Source organism: Microtus oregoni, unplaced genomic scaffold (genome assembly GCF_018167655.1).
Source record: "Microtus oregoni isolate MIOR12 unplaced genomic scaffold, Mior012 000047F_ref0000412, whole genome shotgun sequence".
NCBI classification, from domain to species: Eukaryota; Metazoa; Chordata; class Mammalia; order Rodentia; family Cricetidae; genus Microtus; species Microtus oregoni.
Window position 1 is genome coordinate 17,188,559 of NW_024543221.1, and position 18,888 is coordinate 17,207,446.

Here is an 18,888-nt window from a genome sequence, read left to right on the forward strand (position 1 = left end):
CCTTAAAAATATATTTGATATTAAATTGTATATTCAAGCTTCAGCCTAATTCCCCCCATAAATTATACTATTACATTATACTGTAAGCCCTTCCCCATGCAATTAGAAAGTTTCTCTAAACTCTTTTTAATGATTACATAATATTCTGCCATTTGGGAGTACCAAGACCATTTCCACCAGCTCTGGCTCCTTGTCCAATGTCCTAAGCTAAGAAAGAAAGAGCCTGTGTTCAATGCTGCCCTAGCCAGGCAAGAGCTGGGCTCAGTTCCCAGCAGAGTCTGGGGTAGGGAGCTCTGGTGATAGCATCTGCCAGAAGGCAGCCGGTCTTGCCTCTCCTCTGGACATGTGCCGAGTGCATACAGAATGAGGCTGGGCAGAACATGGGGAAGGGCACAGTTCCTTGCCAAGCACCAAAATAGGGTCTGGAGAGGCATCCTGCGCTAGCCTTCTCTTGCCCAGAAAAGATGATGACTGATGCCCAGGCATTTTGGCTGGTGGCACATCTCCGGTCTCCATGGCAGCTGAGCCAAGTGAACTGGAGATGTTGGATCCTTTTCACAGTGCTCTCTGTGCTGTGGGCTCCCTGAAGGTCAGTTTCTGGGGCAGCACGGGTCCTGCGTGGTGCTCTCTGGATGAGACAGAGACGATAAACTTGAGTATGCTCCAAGTGAGGTCTGTCACTCCGCAGCTTCCTTGGGGGAAAACAGAGAAATACTAGGGCTGCTAGTATTGGGCTCACTGTACACCTATGGATGACGCTGAACCTCTGGCCTTCCTGCCTCCACCTCCTCAGGCCTGTGGTTACAAGCATGGATCAGCATACCCAGTTTCATACCATACTAGGGCGAGATTCCAGAGCTTTGTATATACTAGTCAGGTGTTCTATCACCCAGATCACATCCCCAACCCCTTAAACACGTTCTGATATTGAATTATCTAATACAGTTCTTGGTACCCGGCCACAACGCCATCACTTAATTTTATTTTTTCTCAGCAGGTAAGTCTCTTTATGTTGCCCAGTCTGACACCAAACTTGAGTTTGAACTATGCTCTTGCCCCAGCCTCCCGAGGTGCTGGCAGCATGGGCACACTGCTTAATGTTACCACTTGGTTCCTTCCATCCTCCCTATGCCTCTCAAGCATGCTGAGTCCAGGAGAGAAATAGCTGTCGATCATGTGGTTGAGAAGTGTTGACACAGGTTGAGCGTTGCCATTCGTTGCTCATTCAATTCAAGAGCGAGAGCATAGCTAGAGCCAGCGGTGTCCAGGCACTCTCTCTACATGGGGAGGCTGCAGGGAAGGAAGGCAAGCCTTTGTCCTCATGGGGAATACACTGTAGAAGGGGAAGGTTGACAGTTGACGGAGACCAGTGGTAAGGATATGGCGTGACAAGCGGAGATGCTGTGGTAAGAGAAATCCAGCCGGGGAGGGTGGGTGTGGCCAGGATGGAGATAGTGATGGTGATGGTGATGGTACAGCCTAGTTGGGGTTCAGCTGCTAGAGCTTATTAAGGCATTTTTGGTTGTGATAAGGTGATAAGGAAGGGTGACCATGCTGTTTCTTCTCTGACTAGGGTTAGGAACTGGGAAGCGGGGAGGATAGCAGAGGCCCTGCAGCAGGACACTCAGCTCCCCTTTTCTGGGTCAGTTGCATGCGCACAGAGGTAACACAGTGTTGGGCAAGGAGTGTCCACAGCCCACGAGCAGGGCCAGCATGTTCACAGGGCCTCTACACCTGAGCAGGGTCCCTATGCCTATGACACTGGCTCAGGTAGCATATGGCCTTCCTTGCACATAGCCAAGACTGAGCAGCTACAAAGCTGTGGATGAGAAGCAGTTGATGGAAGCAGAGGCCTGGGGGTGTGTGGAGAGCTGGCAGGGACCAGTGATTTCACCCAAGCCTTGCTTCCGCTTGTGAGTGAACCTTTAGCCATCTGGGCTGTGCAGGATTTGGGGCTGTGGTTACTCAGAGACAGCAATGTTTGTATGTGGAACCCGAGGAAGCGGGGCAGGGCCTCGCCGTGCACACACGCCGATAGGCACAGGCTCCGAGATAAACCACTTCTGGGATCACCTTCTTTTCTCCGTTGTCTCTGCTGTGACCTGGAGCCCATCCATGCCGCTCTGTCGTTAAGTCCCTTGTCCCACTTAGAAAGGTACAGGACACGGACGATGTGGGTGTTGTTTGCTAGGCTTGTTTGATGGTTAGTGTTATCGCCTTGATGGGCTTCAGAATAAGTCCTTCGTTTTGGGACTGCCCCTGGGGGATTACCATGAGCCTGTCACCTGTGGGTGTGGCTGGGACCCTGGGCTATAGAAATGTGCTGAGTAGCAGCATGCATTCATCCTGTACTGCTCTTTGACTGTGGGTGTGATGCGACCAGCTCAAGCTCTTGCACCTTTGACTTTCCTGGTATGGTGGACCGTTTCCCTCTATTGACTGCGGGCTCACTGAGATTGGGAAGATGGTGTGCTGGGGAGGACCACCTTAATTTCACTCTGTTTAGTCTCTGTGGGTGGGTGTCTGCAAGGACTTGGACACTAGGGACAGGTCTTGGTGACAGACAGGTTGAAACCCTCGGCAGCAGCAGAGGCAGCAGTGATGGTCGGAGGAAATCTGACAAGGGCAGAGTGTAGGTTGCTTTTGTCAGAGATTTTATTATGGCGACAGAAAACTAAGAGAGCTAGCTTCTCTCCTGTGGACAGGATATCTTGGAACTGGGAGATGGTAACCAAATATGGGCTTCCTCAGGGAGAACTCTAGCCTGTAGAGCCCAGTACTATGCCTGGCACATATGACATGCTCAACAAATACACGTGGGTGATTCTAACTTAACCCTCATTTAATTTATTGAACAAAAATCCCGGGTCTGGGAAATGGAATAATGGAGCTAGCAGTGTTCCCTAACACAGTAGGTGCTAAGTCAACGTGGGTTTCTCCTCCTTTCTTCTCCCTGCCCATTTCACACCTCTGCAATTTCTCTTTAAGGGAACGACATGAGCCGAGATTATTTTCCCCATTTGTGTGTTCCTTCTCCAACCTCAACATAGATATACATTGCTGTAGGAATTAAACTAAGAGATGACCAGTAGCTCCGGGTTAAGAAATGTATCTTTCTTAGCGTGTTGGTGACATTGGCTGGTGCCTTGAGGGTAGGATTCCAGATGAAGGCATGGGCTGGTATCCCAGGATCTAGGAGAGAGCCCCATGAGGCTCCCCGCAGGGACCCACTCTGAGATCTCTCTTCTCCCTCCCCCACAGTGGCAGATGAAATGCTGTAAGTGCGACTCCAGGCTCCCTCACAATTACAACAGTCACCGAGTGGAGAATGTCGCATCGTCTTCAGGCCCCACGCGCTGGTGGCAGTCCCAGAATGGTGAGGACCTGCCACCTCCTTGCAGGAGCCCACGATTATAGAGGCTCTACAGGCTGGGGCATGTGGAGTCGAAGGTGTGGGGGGCGGGCAGGCCGAACCTGCCAGCTTTGTTTAGGGGTACGTTGGGTGCTATAGGCTGAGGGGGAGGTGTGATGGGGGAGGACCACACCTGTTTCATCTTGCCTTGTCTCTGTGGGTGGGTGCATGTAGGACTTGGGTCTTGGGAACAAATCTGTTTGTGACAGACAGGCTGGGACCCCCTGAGTATCAGAGGTCACCTCTGAATAGATAACACAAGCAGGAGCATACCAGTCTCCTCCTCCCACCTATCTTCTAACCAATGAGGGCCAAGCAGTTTCTTTTTATTTAACCAATGACCTTCCTCCATCATCCTCCTTTCCCAGAAGTGACTGAGAGTCAAGGCTGGAGGTGTTCTGACCGCCCAGCGCTGGTGTTAGCGAGGCTTTTTTGGGAGTATACAGGAAAGCATCTTGTCTAACATTTATGCTTCTTGTCCTTCAAGATGTGAACCCTGTCTCTCTGCAGCTGGACCTAGACAAGAGAATGCAGCTTCATGACATCATGATGGATTTTAAGGTTTGTTCTTGGGGACCTCGGGGATGGGAGAGGGATTTGGGCTGAGAGGAGAGCAGTGTTTTGTCTCCCTAAGCTGGGATGATGGCACCATACGCCAGAGGTCCTCTTTCAGAATAGGGACACCGTCTATGACTTTACATCACGGTGACAACAGACAGCTGGCCTCCAGGAGAAGAGGGGTCCTTTCCAAACCCCATCCTTGCCATGCTGCAGCTGTAGGCCCTGGTCCTCTCTGCAGACAACATCTTTAACCTGTCTGATAGATAGACCCTACTTTGGCATGCACCACTTCTATTGGACTTGGCTACTTTTTAATGATTTTAGTATGAAATGGCCCAGACATAGCTCATGTGCTGATGGCTTGGTCCCCAGTGGGTGGCTCTGGTCTTCAAGAGGTAATTGGATTATGATACCTATGATGTAATCCCTGAATCAACCCATTGATGGACTGATGATCTGAGGTATGATTTCAAAGTGATGGAAACTTTCAGCTGGAGCCTGGTTGGAATAAGTAGGGCACTGGGGGCATACCCTTTGGGACCTGTCTGTCCTGGGCATACTTTTTGTCTGTTTTCTCCCTCTCCTCTCTCCTTGTGTTTACATCATTAGCAATCTATTCTATTCCACCCCACAGTGTGTAGCTATAATTCCAGCACCAGGGAAAGAGGATAGTGGCAGATGGATCCCTGGAGCTAATTGGCCAGCAAGTCTAGTTGAGTCAGTGAGCTCCAGATTCAACACTACTGCCTGTCTCAAAAAGCAAGGTGAAGAACTGTTGAGGAAGACATTGACCTCCTATGTACACACTCCTCCACATGCGTGCACATATAACATGTGCATAAAGACATAAAAATAAGTAGAATATATGAGGACCATAGGTCTCTGTGTTAGTCAGACTTTGTGACTGGGACAAAAGCCTCCAAGAGCCAGTTTGAGGAGAAAGGATTTTATTTTGGCTGGAGGTGTCAGAGGTTTCAACTCACAGTAGCTTATAGATGGAAGTTTCTGTCCCACCTGGTTCTGGAGCCGTTCAGTCCCAAAAGAACACGCAGAGGCTTATATGAATTATAAACTGGTTGGCCTATTGCTCTAAATACTAGCTACCTCTTACAAATGAAATTAACTCATAATTTGTACCTATGTTTAGCCACGTGGCTTGGTACCATTTCTCAGTGAGGCATTCTCATCTTGCTTCCTCTCCTTCCAGCTGACAACTGCGTCTCTGCCTTTCCTCTTCCCAGAATTCTCCTAGTCTGGTTGCCCTACCTATACTTCCTGCTTGGCTACTGGCCAACCAGCGTTTTATTAAACCAATACGAGTGACAAATCTCTATAGTGTACAAGAGCACTGTCCCGCAGCAGTGGCTGCTTTCTTGACTGAGATGAGGCTGGACAACATGGCGAGGAGCCTGGAGAGGAGTGGAGTGGACCACTAACGATGGAAGGAGAAACTGGGTTGGGATCTGAGCCTCAGGCCCTCAGCTTACACAGCAAGATTAGCTGTGTCCTCTCCCCAGTACCTGGTGTGATCTACTTAACAATTTTGAAGATGAGATCAGTTTAACTACTGGTCAAGAATTGTCTGCCCACAGGAAGGACTTGCTGCGGCACAGCTCGCTTGGTGAAAAGCCCGTCCTGTCAACACTATGGCCTCTCACATCTCCGCTCCTGTCTTAGACGCAAAGGTTCCATTCATTTGTGACAGGTCACTGTGTCCCTTCACCCAGAAGATTTAACTGCATTCTTTCCATGGAAATAGTCAAGCATGGAAAGATAAAGTTTGACTAATAAGAGAGAGGAACAGGAAACCTGCGAGTGTTTTAAGAGTTGAGAGGCGTGTGGGGCGAAACACAACAGGACTCGGTTTCTTATCTGACTGAGAAAGTTGGCTCTGAGAGCCCTGCCCTACAAAAGGTCGAAGTATTTTGAGAAATGCCAGCAGTGTTTGAACAGATGCCCAGTCCCTCAAGGAGACAGTCCTGAAAGGCGGTGTTAACGCAGACACTGCTAAATGCTTTCTGCTGTCTTCTGTTCATGTGTCAGATTCAGCCAGGCACATACCAAATACTGGTGGTGTGGTATAACTGGCATCTGTTGATAGGGAAGAAAGGTGTGTAAAAATGAAGTCACAACGAAGCTGCTCTCACTAAATGTACCTGAGAAGACCGAGTGAGTGGCAGTGGTGTCGGTATTGAGGAGCCCAGGAGGGGCATCTAGCTTGGCTAGCCCTAGTTGTGGTGTCAGGGAATCTACCATGTAACATGTGAAGGGCAATATTCACTCCAGGGAAAGACTCTTTCAAAGCTTCAAAGTTAAAGTGAGGAGTGAGGAACAAGGAAGCTCATAGTAGGCAGGGGGACAAGAGAATCCAGAGGGGTCTAGAGGGTGAATTTCTGCTGTTGAGAGAAGGCTGTAAGTCACCACTCACCCAACAGTGTGTACTCAGTGCCCACTGTGCACTAGGTGTTGGGAAGAACTGGTCACCAAGCAGGCAAGGAAGAGAGGGTGGTTCAGGGCACTGTTTCTCAACCTAGTCTATGTCGGCACTCCCCCTTCCCTAGGGACATATGACAATTTCTGGGGACATTGTGGTTGTCACAATTGTGGGTATGGCAATGACATCAGGTAGGCTGAGGTCGGGGATGCTGGTCAGTATCCTGCAATTCACAGGGCAACCTGATGGTTCCTTTGTCCAACTCCAAATAGGGACTCTGTTGAAGCTGAGAAATCCTGCCTAGAAAGCAGGGAACTGGCTGGTTAATAATTAGAACGGTGCTGCTATTTCTAAGGGAAGCCAGATGGTAGACTAGGAGACAGCGCCATGGGCTGGGCAGGAGAATGCAAGTTAGGTAGGTATAAAAAAAACTCCATGAAAAAGTAACACTTAGACTTCCAACAAAAGACAAGAAGGAACCCACAGGGGAGAAATGTTCAAGGAAGGAGACAGGGAGGAGGACTGAGGAAGGATGGGCTCCTGAGATGGTGGTGGGTGAGGGCCAAGCAAGGAACATTGAGCCTTTGCACACAAGGTCAGGTTAGATTTTAAGAAGTGCAGGCAGGTTGGTTAGCCTTCTGTCACTGTGACAGACACCCTGAGATGGAAGAACTTGACAGTAGAAAGGTGATGTTTGGCTCACGGGTTCAGAGGTTTCGGTTCATGCTTACTTGGTCTTGTTGCTTTGGGGTGTATGGAGAAGCTAAGCATCATAGCAGGGGGTGTGGCAGAGCACAGCTTCTCATTTCATGGTGGTTTGGGGAGGGGGTTGAGTGCTGATTACTGTCTTGGAACGTAGGACTTGTCCCTGTCTTCTCCAGAGTCCTTGCCATTTTTGGTCCCTCTCTCCCTCCTCTCTGTAGGAGACCCTGTCTGCAACTGTGTCTCCCACAGGTCACTCAACCCTACTCCACCTCCCTACTCCATGTTTCTCCAGAGCCCCATGCCAGCTGGCATGCTGATCGAGCGCTCTTCTGACTTTGGCAAGACCTGGAGGGTGTACCAGTACCTAGCTACAGACTGTGCCAGCACCTTTCCCCAGGTCCACCGGGGCCAGCCCAAGAACTGGCAGGACGTTCGGTGCCAGCCCCTGCCCCAGAAGCCTAATGGGCATCTAGCTGGGGGAAAGGTAGGTCTAGGGAACCTGAACCAGCAGGGGAGGGAGGAAGTCCATGTCTCCTAGTTAAGAAATGAGAACACGCCAGATCAGATCATTTTTCTGGGACCTTCCAGAAACATCTAGAGGCTTCTATTGCATCATCCGCCATGACTTTCTCCAATTTCCTCCTATTGGGCTCTTGACTGCATCCCTCTGGGGACTTTTTTGTAAGGACTTCTGGATGGCTACTTTATACATAAACAAGCAAAGAACACATGTAATTTGACTTTCATAGGATTTACTACAAAAATTCATTTTTTGGTTGATCTGTCATGCCAGACCTAGTCCATGGTGGGAGATTCCAGAATAACTCAGATCTCTGAAGTTATCTGCAATGAAAATGACAACCTGCCTCTAGAAACATCTGGATTTTTTTTTCTCAGAATCTTTCCTGTGTGGTCATACTCTTCTCCAAAGTATTCCCCACTCCTCCGCATGGAGGAAGCCTTAGCTCCCCTTCCCTTGGAGAAGCAGCTCTGGGCCCAGGCAGGCCGAGTGCTGCCCCCATGTGGCCACGGATCTCCTTGCGTCCACTATTTGATTAAATCTCTACTGAGCCTGGGTGTCCACTTGTTCTTAGCCCTGAGCAGAACCCAGGGCTTCTTCCTTTTTCTGTAAGGCATCAGGATGAAAACTTGGTGGGATATGCCGGGATGTCACACATATTGAGAGGTTTGTAGAATAAACAAAAGCCTACTTAGAACCAATGGTGGTCAGGGTGGCCAGCTCTGAGCGTTCACTTAATCCACATCTGTACCAACCTTACCATCTTGCATGCATGAAAATGCCAGACAAAACCCATCCTCGTGTATAGTATAATATATATGATATATATACATATATATCATACATATTATATAATATTATACATAAAACAATAGGGCTGCTGAGATGGTCTAGCAGTTAAACTGCTTGCCATGCAAGCCTAATGACATGATCCCCAGAACCCATGGAAAGGTAGAAGGAGAAAAACCAGTGCCACAAAGCTCTCCTCTGACCTCCAACCCACATTCCATGGAACCTCGTGTGCTCCTCCCACGATAATCATACATTAATACTAAAGAAAAAAATGAAAGCTAATAATAAAAAGTTAGATCATCAAAGTCCTTCTTTGTAATAGATGACATAGCAGGTAGACCTGTATTTTCCAACACACACACACACACACACACACACACACACACACCTGTGGGTGCTCCTTTAGGATCCAGCAGTCATCTATCCCAGCACAGGTGGCAGCCTCATGGCCACAGTCTGTCTCAGACTGGTGAGAAGGGGGTGTAAGGAGAATGAGGACAGAAGGGATGGAAGGCATCTGAGCTTGGTGCACACTTCTGTCCTCTGCCATTCTGACCTCCCTTCTCTCTGAGCAGGTCCAGCTTAACCTAATGGATTTGGCGTCAGGTATCCCTGCATCCCAAAGCAGAAAGATTCAAGGTTGGTTTAACTCTTCTTCCTCTCCCCAACGGGGATGTTAGTGGGGGCATGGAGCAGCTTGGGACCCAGCTCATGGAAATTTCCAGCTCCTTCCGAAGTCTTCAGTGTGTTTGGGACATAGTGCTTGCTCACTCATCCTCCAGGAATATATGTAGCATGCTATGTGGGAAGGCTGAAGGCCAGAATGTCTGTGCTTTAATGGGAAGGTAGAAAAGAGAGGGAGACTCCATTGACTTTTAACTTACTCCCTTTGCTTCCCCACTCCATCCTTGCTGGTGCCACTCTCAGAATTAGGGGACATCACAAACCTAAGAGTCAACTTCACCAAGCTGGCCCCTGTGCCGCAGAGGGGCTCCTATCCACCCAGCGCCTACTTCGCAGTGTCAAAACTACGTCTACAGGGGAGTTGCTTCTGTCACGGACATGCCGACCGCTGCGCCCCCAATCATGGAGGCCCTGCAGGTCCCACCACTGCTGTGCAGGTGATGTCCGGGGTGGGAATGGCAGAGTGGGAGGAGTGGGACCAGACCAGAGCAGACCCTCCCACAAAGCAGGGCAGCTGCTCAGCTTTTGTGGACATTGCTGGTGACCTGGCTCAATGGTAGAGCACTTTTCTAGCGAGTGAAAGGGAGATAGGTTGGGGGCAGAGGCTGGGTGAGGTGGAGCTTGCCTAGTAAGCCCGGCACACGTAGAAGGTAGAAGCTGAAGGAATAGGAGTTCAAGGTCATTTCCAGCTACATCATTGAGTTTGAGGCTAGCTGGGCTGTGCACCATCCTATTTTTAAAAAATCCGCAAAGAAGCAAACAATAAAGACAGAACAAAACAAAACAACATAGGTATTTAGTAAGTCACTGTTTCAGAAACCCAAACTGTCTACTTCAGGTCTGCATTCTACCTGCAGATGGTCTCGGCTTCGGCTGCACGTAGACCTGTGGGTACAGGGGAAACCGAGGCAATGCCTCTCAACCTGGATCTCACAGCATTATTATAACAAGGAAGTCGCTGTGTACCTATGAAAATATTATCATGAATTATAAGACCTGAGAGTCGGAATAAGATGTCTGAACCTCTGCGCTCAGAACTTCTGATTTCATGACTGATGATTGAAGCTCCAAGCTGCTGGAATGTCCTGTGGGGTTGAGAGCCACTGGCCTTGGGGTTTAGTCATCTGGTAGTAAGGTATGGGGCCAGGTAAGAGGTCAGTGCTTAGAATGAAAACAAAGTCCACCCTGGACACCAGCCAGTATGGGTGCAGTAGGGATGGGTAGAGAAAATCCAGTTTAGCAAGCTCTTGGGGTTCACTGTGAGTCCGAGCAGGGGGACTCTGGGAAGAGGAGATAGAGGCTGCACCATTTCATTGGCCTTTCCCAGGGTGTTAGCTTCTCAGCCAACCTAAGGATGTGTGGTGCTCAGCCTGGTGACAGAAAGGCAGGGGGAGTCACAGCAGGCAATGGAGGAGGGAGGTTATGGAGAGAGCTGCTCAGTCTCCGCTCTGCCCACTTCTGGGCAACTCCTGCTGGAGGCTGCGAGAAGCCCAGAGGGAATAGGAGCACTTAGGGCATAGGAGCTAGGTCAGGGGAACCTGAGGCCTAGTGGGAGGAATGCAGGGATGTGTGGAGGAGCTCAGGGGATGACTCCAATGCCTCAGCCTTGCCCTTAGGGTCAAGGTTCAGGTGCAACTTGGTCAGGGCTCTGGTGTTTGTAAACACCTGCCCAGGTGACTACGTGTGTAACCAGCCATGGCGTTTTATGAGTTAAAGGGAGCTGGGCAGGCCTGAGAAAGGGGAATAAACCTTTTACCCCACTTGGCTGGTGAATGTAGAAATTAATTACAGCAGGCAGAAAAACATCAGAACTGGCCAATGGGAAATGACAGCTTGTACGGGGAGTGGCTAGAGGGTCTGCTGTGGCAGAAAGGGAAGGGCAACTCAGAGTGAACAGGTCCCTGAATGCCAGGCAGTGGAGGTGGGGCTTAGCTGGGGAAGCAATTAACATACAATCGTGGTTCTATTTTTATATCTTAATGAGTCTAGTAACAGCTCACCATGCAGTGTCTCACCAGCCAAACAGCTTAGTCACGGTTTGCCAGAGTGAAGCTGCAGAGAGCCTGCCAGACTCTACAGTCCCACAGCTCATTAGCACAATGTCCACTACCTGCCACCAAATCCTGGCCCATACATCACAGGTGCCAAACCTGTGGAACCCTTGCTACTCTGCATGACACACGCATCCTCACAGGCATGCACTACTCACATGCTCACGCTGCCCTCCCGCGGGCATACAGCATGAGTACTCACATAAAGACCCAGGCCCCCACAGTGTTACAAGAACTGAGAAAAGGCTGAAGCATTTGTATGTGGTGTCCGGGAAGGGCGTGTTTCCAGGCAGGGTCTTGAGGGGCAGGCAAGTTGGTTTGTAGGGAGTGGGCCTTCCTGGATAAATCCTTGCTGGTAATCATCGACTCGTCCCCCAGGTCCAGGATGTCTGCGTCTGCCAGCACAACACCGCTGGTCCCAACTGTGAGCGTTGTGCTCCTTTCTACAACAACCGGCCGTGGAGACCCGCAGAGGGCCAGGACGCCCATGAGTGCCAAAGTAGGAGCCTGGGATGGGTCCTGACGATAGCAGCCGGGATGGGAACCAACTTATCTGTTTCTCACCTGCAACATGGGGCATCTGGTTTTGTTGCTTATAACTGCAGCCCTGCCTTCAGATCCCTGGTTGGCAGTAGATCTGGGAATCCCCTCACTACCTCCATCCGTTTCTGTTAGCCCTGAAAGAGCCAGGCATTGGTCCCTGCTGAAACCATGTGCTCCCAGAGCCCCTGTGGCCCCTGCAGGCTCCTTGCTCTGTGCCAGACATCTCTGGCTTCCAGTGATCACATCCCTATACCCAATGTTCCTTGGATACAGGACCTTCATCTGTGCGGATCCCAAAGTGTCAGGGACCCGTCTGTGACTGTGCTGGGGGCCAGAGTGCTTGTTCATTCAGCTCTTCCCCAGTCTCCTTTGACATTGGATCCCGCTTCCCCACTCTGCATGTCACAGAGCCGATAGTGCTACATGGGCACCTGCCACGGTGGTCTGCTTTTGCCCCACGGAGTCAACCTCGGATCTCCCCGTCTAGGGTGTGACTGTAACGGGCACTCAGAGACCTGCCACTTCGACCCAGCTGTGTTTGCTGCCAGCCAGGGGACACATGGAGGTGTGTGTGACAACTGCCGGGACCACACTGAGGGCAAGAACTGTGAGCGCTGTCAGCTACACTATTTCTTGAACAGAAGACCTGGCGCTCCCATTCAAGAGACCTGCATCCGTGAGTAGTGGCTTCGGGGACAGGCAGCCGTCCACTTGTCCTCCCCAGTTTGTCCTTGGGGACACGGAGGACATGGAGAAGCAAGGAAGCCTTGGTCCTAAGGAAGGGCTTGGGGGGTTGTTTTAACTGGGCTCTACTGAGTAAGTTAGTTATCCTCTCTGTGCTCTGGACCAATCAAGCAATGAGCTTGCTGGTCAGTACACAGCTTTTTCCAGAGGCACACAGAGAAGAAAGCAGGAAGTCCAGCTCCTGCCTTTGGAGCACGCACACACACTGTGAAACTGAGGGGTGCAAGCATGGTGTCTGTGATGCTGCTGGGGGTGTCATGGGCAGCACTTTTGTTTTTCTGTTTCTCCAGTGTGAGAACTCCTCCCTCCTCCATGAAGACATTATATCGTTCTCCAGTCTTGAAAATTCCTCCCTCTTCCATCAAGAAATTATACCTTTTTTCTTGGTTTTGTTTTTTTCCAGACTGGATTTCTTAGTGTAGCCTTGGCTGTCCTAGAACTTGTTCTGTAGACTAGGCTGTCCTTGAAACTCACAAGGATCCGCCTACCTCTGCCTCCTGAGTACAGGGATTAAAGGCGTGTGCCACCACTGCCTAGCTATGAGATTTTATCCTCTGGCCCCCACACAGTGACTGGCATATCACTATGACTGAGTGTTTGTTGACTTAATAAATGAGTGGAATGGCTTAACACGTCCACCAGGCCACCAGATTAACCTAGGACAGTGGTTCTCAACCTTCATAATGCTGTGACCCTTTAATACAGTTCCTCATGCTGTGGTGACCCCCGACCACAAAATTATCTTCGTTGCTACTTCATAACTGTGATTTTGCTACTGTTATGAATCATAATGTAAAATATCCGATACGCGGGCTATCTGATATGTGATCCCCGTGAAAGAGTCATTAGACTCTTTCGACCCACAGAGGTTGTGACCCGTAGATTGAGAACCACTGACCTAAGAGAAGAGAACAGGATAGAACAAGCGCTTGAGACCAACTTGATCAGGAAAAATCTTCAGGACAAAGGATCCTTGAGTTCTGAGAGGCGTGAAGGAGTCGGGAGTAGGCAGCTGCTTGCTGACATTCGTGTCTGGAGAGTAGGACAGACGTGAGTCTGACCCTGCTTTCCTGCTCCCAGTTCAGTCTCTGGAATGTTGACCTCTTCAAGCATTGGTTCCCTCATCTGTATGGCAACTCCTGCCTGCTGAGGTTGTCATGAGGACTGGGCATTACAGCCTGTGAAGGTGCCTGCTCGGCGTTTGCAACATTGTAGCCCTCAAGAAGCGATAACCACAGAAGCAAGAGTGTGGTGCTTAACCTGAGTCAGCACCGCCCTGCCTGCTCCGCGCTCGTCCTTTATGACTCAGAAGCATTTCTTTTCCTCGCGTGACAGATGGGGAACCAGGCACAAAGGGTTCCAAGCTTGACTGGGGTCGTGGGGCTGGAAGCCCGCAGTAGAATGGGGGTTTGGAGTGGACCCTCCTGGCACCTTCTCTGAGCTCTGACATTGTTTCTGCTTCTCAGCCTGCGAGTGTGATCCAGATGGGGCGGTGCCAGGAGCTCCTTGTGACCCACTGACCGGCCAGTGTGTGTGCAAAGAGCATGTGCAAGGAGAACGTTGTGACCTCTGCAAGCCTGGCTTCACGGGACTCACCTTTGCCAACCCCCAGGGCTGCCACCGTGAGTAGAGGGCCGGGGAGGCTGTGATTGGGCATGAGGCAGGCTGTACAGGTCCTTGGAGTGTCCTCAGAGGAAGGCCCACTCCAGGCACTGTGTGCTGCACCACCGTCCTCCAGCAAGTGGCAGCACAGGCCTGGCTTGGAAGGTGGGTTTGAGTCAGTTCCTGCCAGGGTGGGCGGGCCAAACTGCCAGGTGTCTGGGAAGGCACAGCGGCCTTATGAGTCAGCCAAGCTATGCACAAGGACAGGCCCTGTGACTTCGGGCTGATCTCATACCAGAGCTCAACATCTGGGGGATGCACCAGCCCTGCACAGTTTAGCCCTGGATTCTATCTACAGAGTGAGAGTCTGGGACACCGTCCCCAGAAGCAGGGCCAGACAGAGCCTGGTAGGAAGGGTCCCTGAGGGTATGTTCTCAAGTAAGTCACAGGACAGGTGCTTTTCTAGGGCTGGGCCCTTCTGGTGCATGTTTTCTGGGGCCAGCCTCTCTGTGGGAACCTGTCTATGCTCATCAGCCCTTCCTCCCACAGGCTGTGACTGCAGCATCCTAGGTGCCCGGCGAGATATGCCTTGTGAGGAGGAAAGTGGGCGCTGCTTGTGTCTGCCCAATGTGGTAGGCCCCAAATGTGACCAATGTGCCCCTTCCTTCTGGAAGCTAGCCAGTGGCAGGGGCTGCGAACCCTGTAACTGTGACCCGCGCAATTCTCTCAGCCCACAGTGCAACCAGGTATGAGTAACATTGGCCCATGGGCTCTTTATTCACAGAGGGGGTCCTGCCTACGAATGTCTCCATCTCTCCTGCACTGCTCTCTGGCCTTCCTACAGTCAGGCAAGGCTACATATGTCCCCTTTCCCCTTGGGGGAGGCCACCAGATGTCCCTCCCTCTGTGGTTCTCAGCCTTGGGCCAGGCTTGTCCCCCGCGCCGTCTGCAGCTCAGTGCTGGGACTTGACTTTAGGTTGTCTTTCAGTAGGAGCCCTAGTTTTGGGGAACACCCAGATCTGCAGAGCAAGGATCTTGGGCACTGTACCTAGTAGGAAGGCCAGGAAGCAACTGGAAAGGTCTGCCATGGCATTTTTTTTTTCAGTTTACAGGGCAGTGTCCTTGTCGGGAAGGGTTTGGTGGCCTGACATGCAACTCTGCAGCTATCCGTCAATGTTCTGACCGGACCCATGGAGATGTAGCTACGGGGTGCCGAGGTGCGTGCTTATTGCATGGTCAGGTAGCAGGCAGGTAGAGGGGCAGGATAAGGGGTGCAGGGCACTGATATGATTGGACCTTCTGTACTGATGACCAGGGCAACTCTGTTGAGCATCTTCCCTTGAAGACTGTCTGGCCTCCCAGTGCCTGGATCAGGTTAACTAAGGTGGTCCTCACACTCCAGGATGGAGGGCAAGGGTCCTTGCTCCCACTCCCTGAGAGCCTTGGCCAGCAGCAGTGGAGAAAATAGATCATGAGGAGGACTGGAGTGATATGGTATTCCCCTCTGTATGCTGTGATTACCATTAATGAATAAAGAAAGTGCTTTGGACCTATAGCAGGGCAGAACTTAGCTAGGTGGGGAAAACTAAATTGAATGCTGAGAGGAAGAAGGCAGAATCAGAGAGAAGTCATGGAGCTGCTGCCAGAGACAGAAACGCCAGAACCTGACCTGTAGGCCACAAGCCTCGTGGTAAAATACAAAATAATGGAAATGGGTTAAATTAAGATGTAAAAGTTAACCAATAAGAAGTTAGAGCTAATAGGCCAAGCAGTGATTTAATTAATACAGTTTCTGTGTGATCATTTCCACGGCTGAGCAGCCAAGAACCAGCAAGCGGCCTCCCACTACACTGGAGTGTTTTCCTGGAGGACTTATATATCAGTCATGGCGTGGGACTAGAGTCTAAGGACCAGCATTGGTCTCAGCTCCGCCTTGCAGGGGCTGAGCAAGGTGTCCCCCTTTCACACTCTTCCTCTTAAGGAGGAGATACGGTATTCTGAGACCTTGCGTGCCTTGGTTGCCTCCTAAACAGAAGCAGGAAGTCAGAGTGCACAGTGGTGTGCTGGTCCAATGGGTTCACACGCATGTGGATGCGTGACCGAGAACATGCCTGGCCTGCCATGGGTGCTGATGACAAGCTTTCCGTCAGTCACTGTCAAGGCTTCATCCTCACCAGGCTCCTTCCTCTCCCTGACCCCAGCCTCTAAGTGTCAATTCTCCTGCCCTAGCCTGTGACTGTGACTTCAGAGGAACCGAGGGTCCTGGCTGTGACAAATCCTCAGGCCGCTGCCTCTGCCGTCCTGGCATAACTGGGCCCCGTTGTGACCAGTGCAAGAGAGGCTACTGTGACCGCTACCCAGTATGTGTGGCCTGCCACTCCTGCTTCCAGACCTATGACATGGACCTCCAGGAGCAGGCTCGGCGCCTGGGTGGTCTCCGTAATGCTACTGAAGGCCTGTGGACAGGGACAGGTCGGGAAGACCAAGGCCTGGCCTCTCGGTTGCTAGATGCCAAGAGCAAGATCGAGCAGATCAGACAGATCCTGGGGGGCACCTCTGCCACAGAGCAGGACATGGCTCAGGTGGCAAACGCCATCTTGTCTATCAGGTAGGTCCTTTTCTCCGACAAGCTTCTGGAGGGATCATGCCAGTGGATTTGGGTGAGGGCTACACTGGGCCATTCGGGTCCACAGGGCATTTTTATGCATCCCTTCTCTTAGCTGCCAGGGCAGGTCTGTGGATGTGGAGTGTGGTGTTGATTCCATTCTACAGATGTGGAGACGAGCAAAGATGTGATGAGCTGTACAGACACAGATCCAGAGCCTGAGTCCAGCATTCTTCCTGAGCCTGGACTGTCAGTGGGATTGTCAGCCCTGGTTTAGTCACCTTGGCAGAGGGCACCCAAGAGGCAGGGCCACTAAAAATATCTCTGAATTTGCCTTTAGAATGAAAGCAGTCCCACCCACATCCCCTCCTACCAGCAGAGGCACCTTCTTTGGGAACTGAGGTTCTGAAGCTTCTATAATTAGCTTGTATTCCCTGAGCATTGGTGGAGGGATAGTGCCAAGCCCAAAAAGAATAAAAGGCTCTGTTACCCATGGGGAGGTGTTACGACATCCTTGGCAGTGTGGGGGTTGGGGAACCAATGGATGAGCTACAGCTTGTTGGAACTTGCTCATTTCATTCATTCCACATTTGGGTGTGGATACGTGCTCACGAGTGTGCAGCTACACTCGTGTACAGAGGCCAGAGAAGAATATTGGGTTCTCCTGCTGTCACTGTATGACTGACTGACTGCCTTGAGATGGGGTCTCCCACTGACTCAGAAGTTCCCTGCTTTATTGAGGTCTAGCTTTTAATATGTGTACTGGAGATTTTAACTCAGGTCTTTATTCTTGTAGAACAGACATTCTTATTCACTGGACCATCTCTCCCAGTCCTTCCAAATAGGCTTTTGAGTGCCCAATAGGATCCAAGTATTGCACAAGGGTTATTAAAATATCAAGACATGGTCTTCACATGCCAAGGGCTAAGGTATCGTTCTGTAAGCAGGAACATGTTACATGAGGTATGTTAGCTAAGATTCTCACAGCGGAGGCCATGGTAGTCTGCACAGGGGAAGGGCTATAATATGACCTAAGTCTCAGAATTAGGTGGCCAGTCCACAGGTGATCAACATAGGAATGTGTTGTGTCTTGGTAGGCCCTGAAGGGTATGCTGTGCCTGGACAAGGTTGTGTGGTAGAGATGTGTAGGATGGGGTGGGGGCAGCATGGTTGTGTAGCAGAGGGCAGGAAGCATGAAGACAGTGGCCCCCAAACTAAGGACTCGGGGCCTAGAGTGACACCCCAAGCCTCTGTCAGATAGGAATGGCCAGCGAGTGTGCAATGGGGTTGGAGCTCCATGGGGAAAAGTTGGGCTACAGAGGAGAGAATGGGAACCAGCTCAAACATAAGGTAAAAACTAAAATCAGCCTGGGGAGCCAGGGGAGCCAGCAGGGTGGCTCTCTTCAGGGAAGCCAGGAACAGCTGAGAAATGGAGGTAGATCCCGATGTTAGACTGACAGAAGCTAAGGAGAGAGAGAGAGAGAGAGAGAGAGAGAGAGAGAGAGAGAGAGAACATTTAAAGTCACCTGCAGAGAGATGGGGTCAGCTATGCTGGGACTCCAGCTTGTTGGAGCCTTTGCTGGGCAGAATTCTCAGTAGCATATTTATTGTCCCCTCTCATACCCTGGTGGAAGGTCCTTCCCCATGCAGTCTGCTCCTCCTGGCTCAGGTACAGCGTCTCCCTATATTTCAGCAAATATCCTTTTGTCTCAGGCGGACTCTCCAGGGCCTGCCTCTGGACCTTCCCTTAGAGGGGGAGATGGAGTCCTTCTCGGGAGACCTGGGGAATCTGGACAGAAGCTTCAATCGCCTCCTCCTGATATATCAGAGCAAGAAGGAGCAATTTGAGAAGCTAAGCAGTGCAGACCCTTCAGGTGAGGACAGGGGCATGGGCTACTCTTCCCTAGGGAGAAAGGCCCCTACCCAAGGCCTCCAGCCCCTCTCTTTTTTCCTCAGGAGCCTTACGTATGCTGACCACCGCTTACGAGCAGTCCTCCCGGGCTGCGCAGCAGGTGTCCGACAGTTCCAGCCTGCTGAGCCAGCTGAGGGACAGTCGCAGGGAGGTAGAAGGGCTGGAGATTCAGTCTGGGGGAGGAGGAGCTGGAGGAGCCCAACTCGTGGCCCTGCGTTTGGAGATGGCTTCGTTGCCCGACTTGACATTCACTGCCAACAAGGTGACTGGGAATGAGAGCCCCATGTCCTCATCTGTCCCATTCAGAACCTACCCCACTCGTC

At 51.0% G+C, this 18,888-nt stretch overlaps 1 protein-coding gene across 3 annotated transcripts in view; it reads left to right on the forward strand.

Moving 5' to 3' along the window:
- The window catches only part of Lamb3 (laminin subunit beta 3), a 42,082-nt gene that overhangs the window by 14,203 nt on the left and 8,991 nt on the right, over positions 1–18,888 (forward strand). For all 3 annotated transcript variants that reach the window (XM_041635321.1, XM_041635320.1, XM_041635322.1), the window contains exons 4-16: positions 3,262–3,376; positions 3,900–3,973; positions 7,405–7,596; positions 9,000–9,063; positions 9,352–9,545; positions 11,538–11,658; positions 12,190–12,378; positions 13,913–14,068; positions 14,598–14,794; positions 15,154–15,265; positions 16,278–16,656; positions 18,367–18,527; positions 18,610–18,827. In XM_041635321.1, coding sequence (XP_041491255.1) covers positions 3,262–3,376; positions 3,900–3,973; positions 7,405–7,596; positions 9,000–9,063; positions 9,352–9,545; positions 11,538–11,658; positions 12,190–12,378; positions 13,913–14,068; positions 14,598–14,794; positions 15,154–15,265; positions 16,278–16,656; positions 18,367–18,527; positions 18,610–18,827 — 2,172 coding nt within the window. The remainder of the gene's footprint in view (positions 1–3,261; positions 3,377–3,899; positions 3,974–7,404; positions 7,597–8,999; positions 9,064–9,351; positions 9,546–11,537; positions 11,659–12,189; positions 12,379–13,912; positions 14,069–14,597; positions 14,795–15,153; positions 15,266–16,277; positions 16,657–18,366; positions 18,528–18,609; positions 18,828–18,888) is intronic.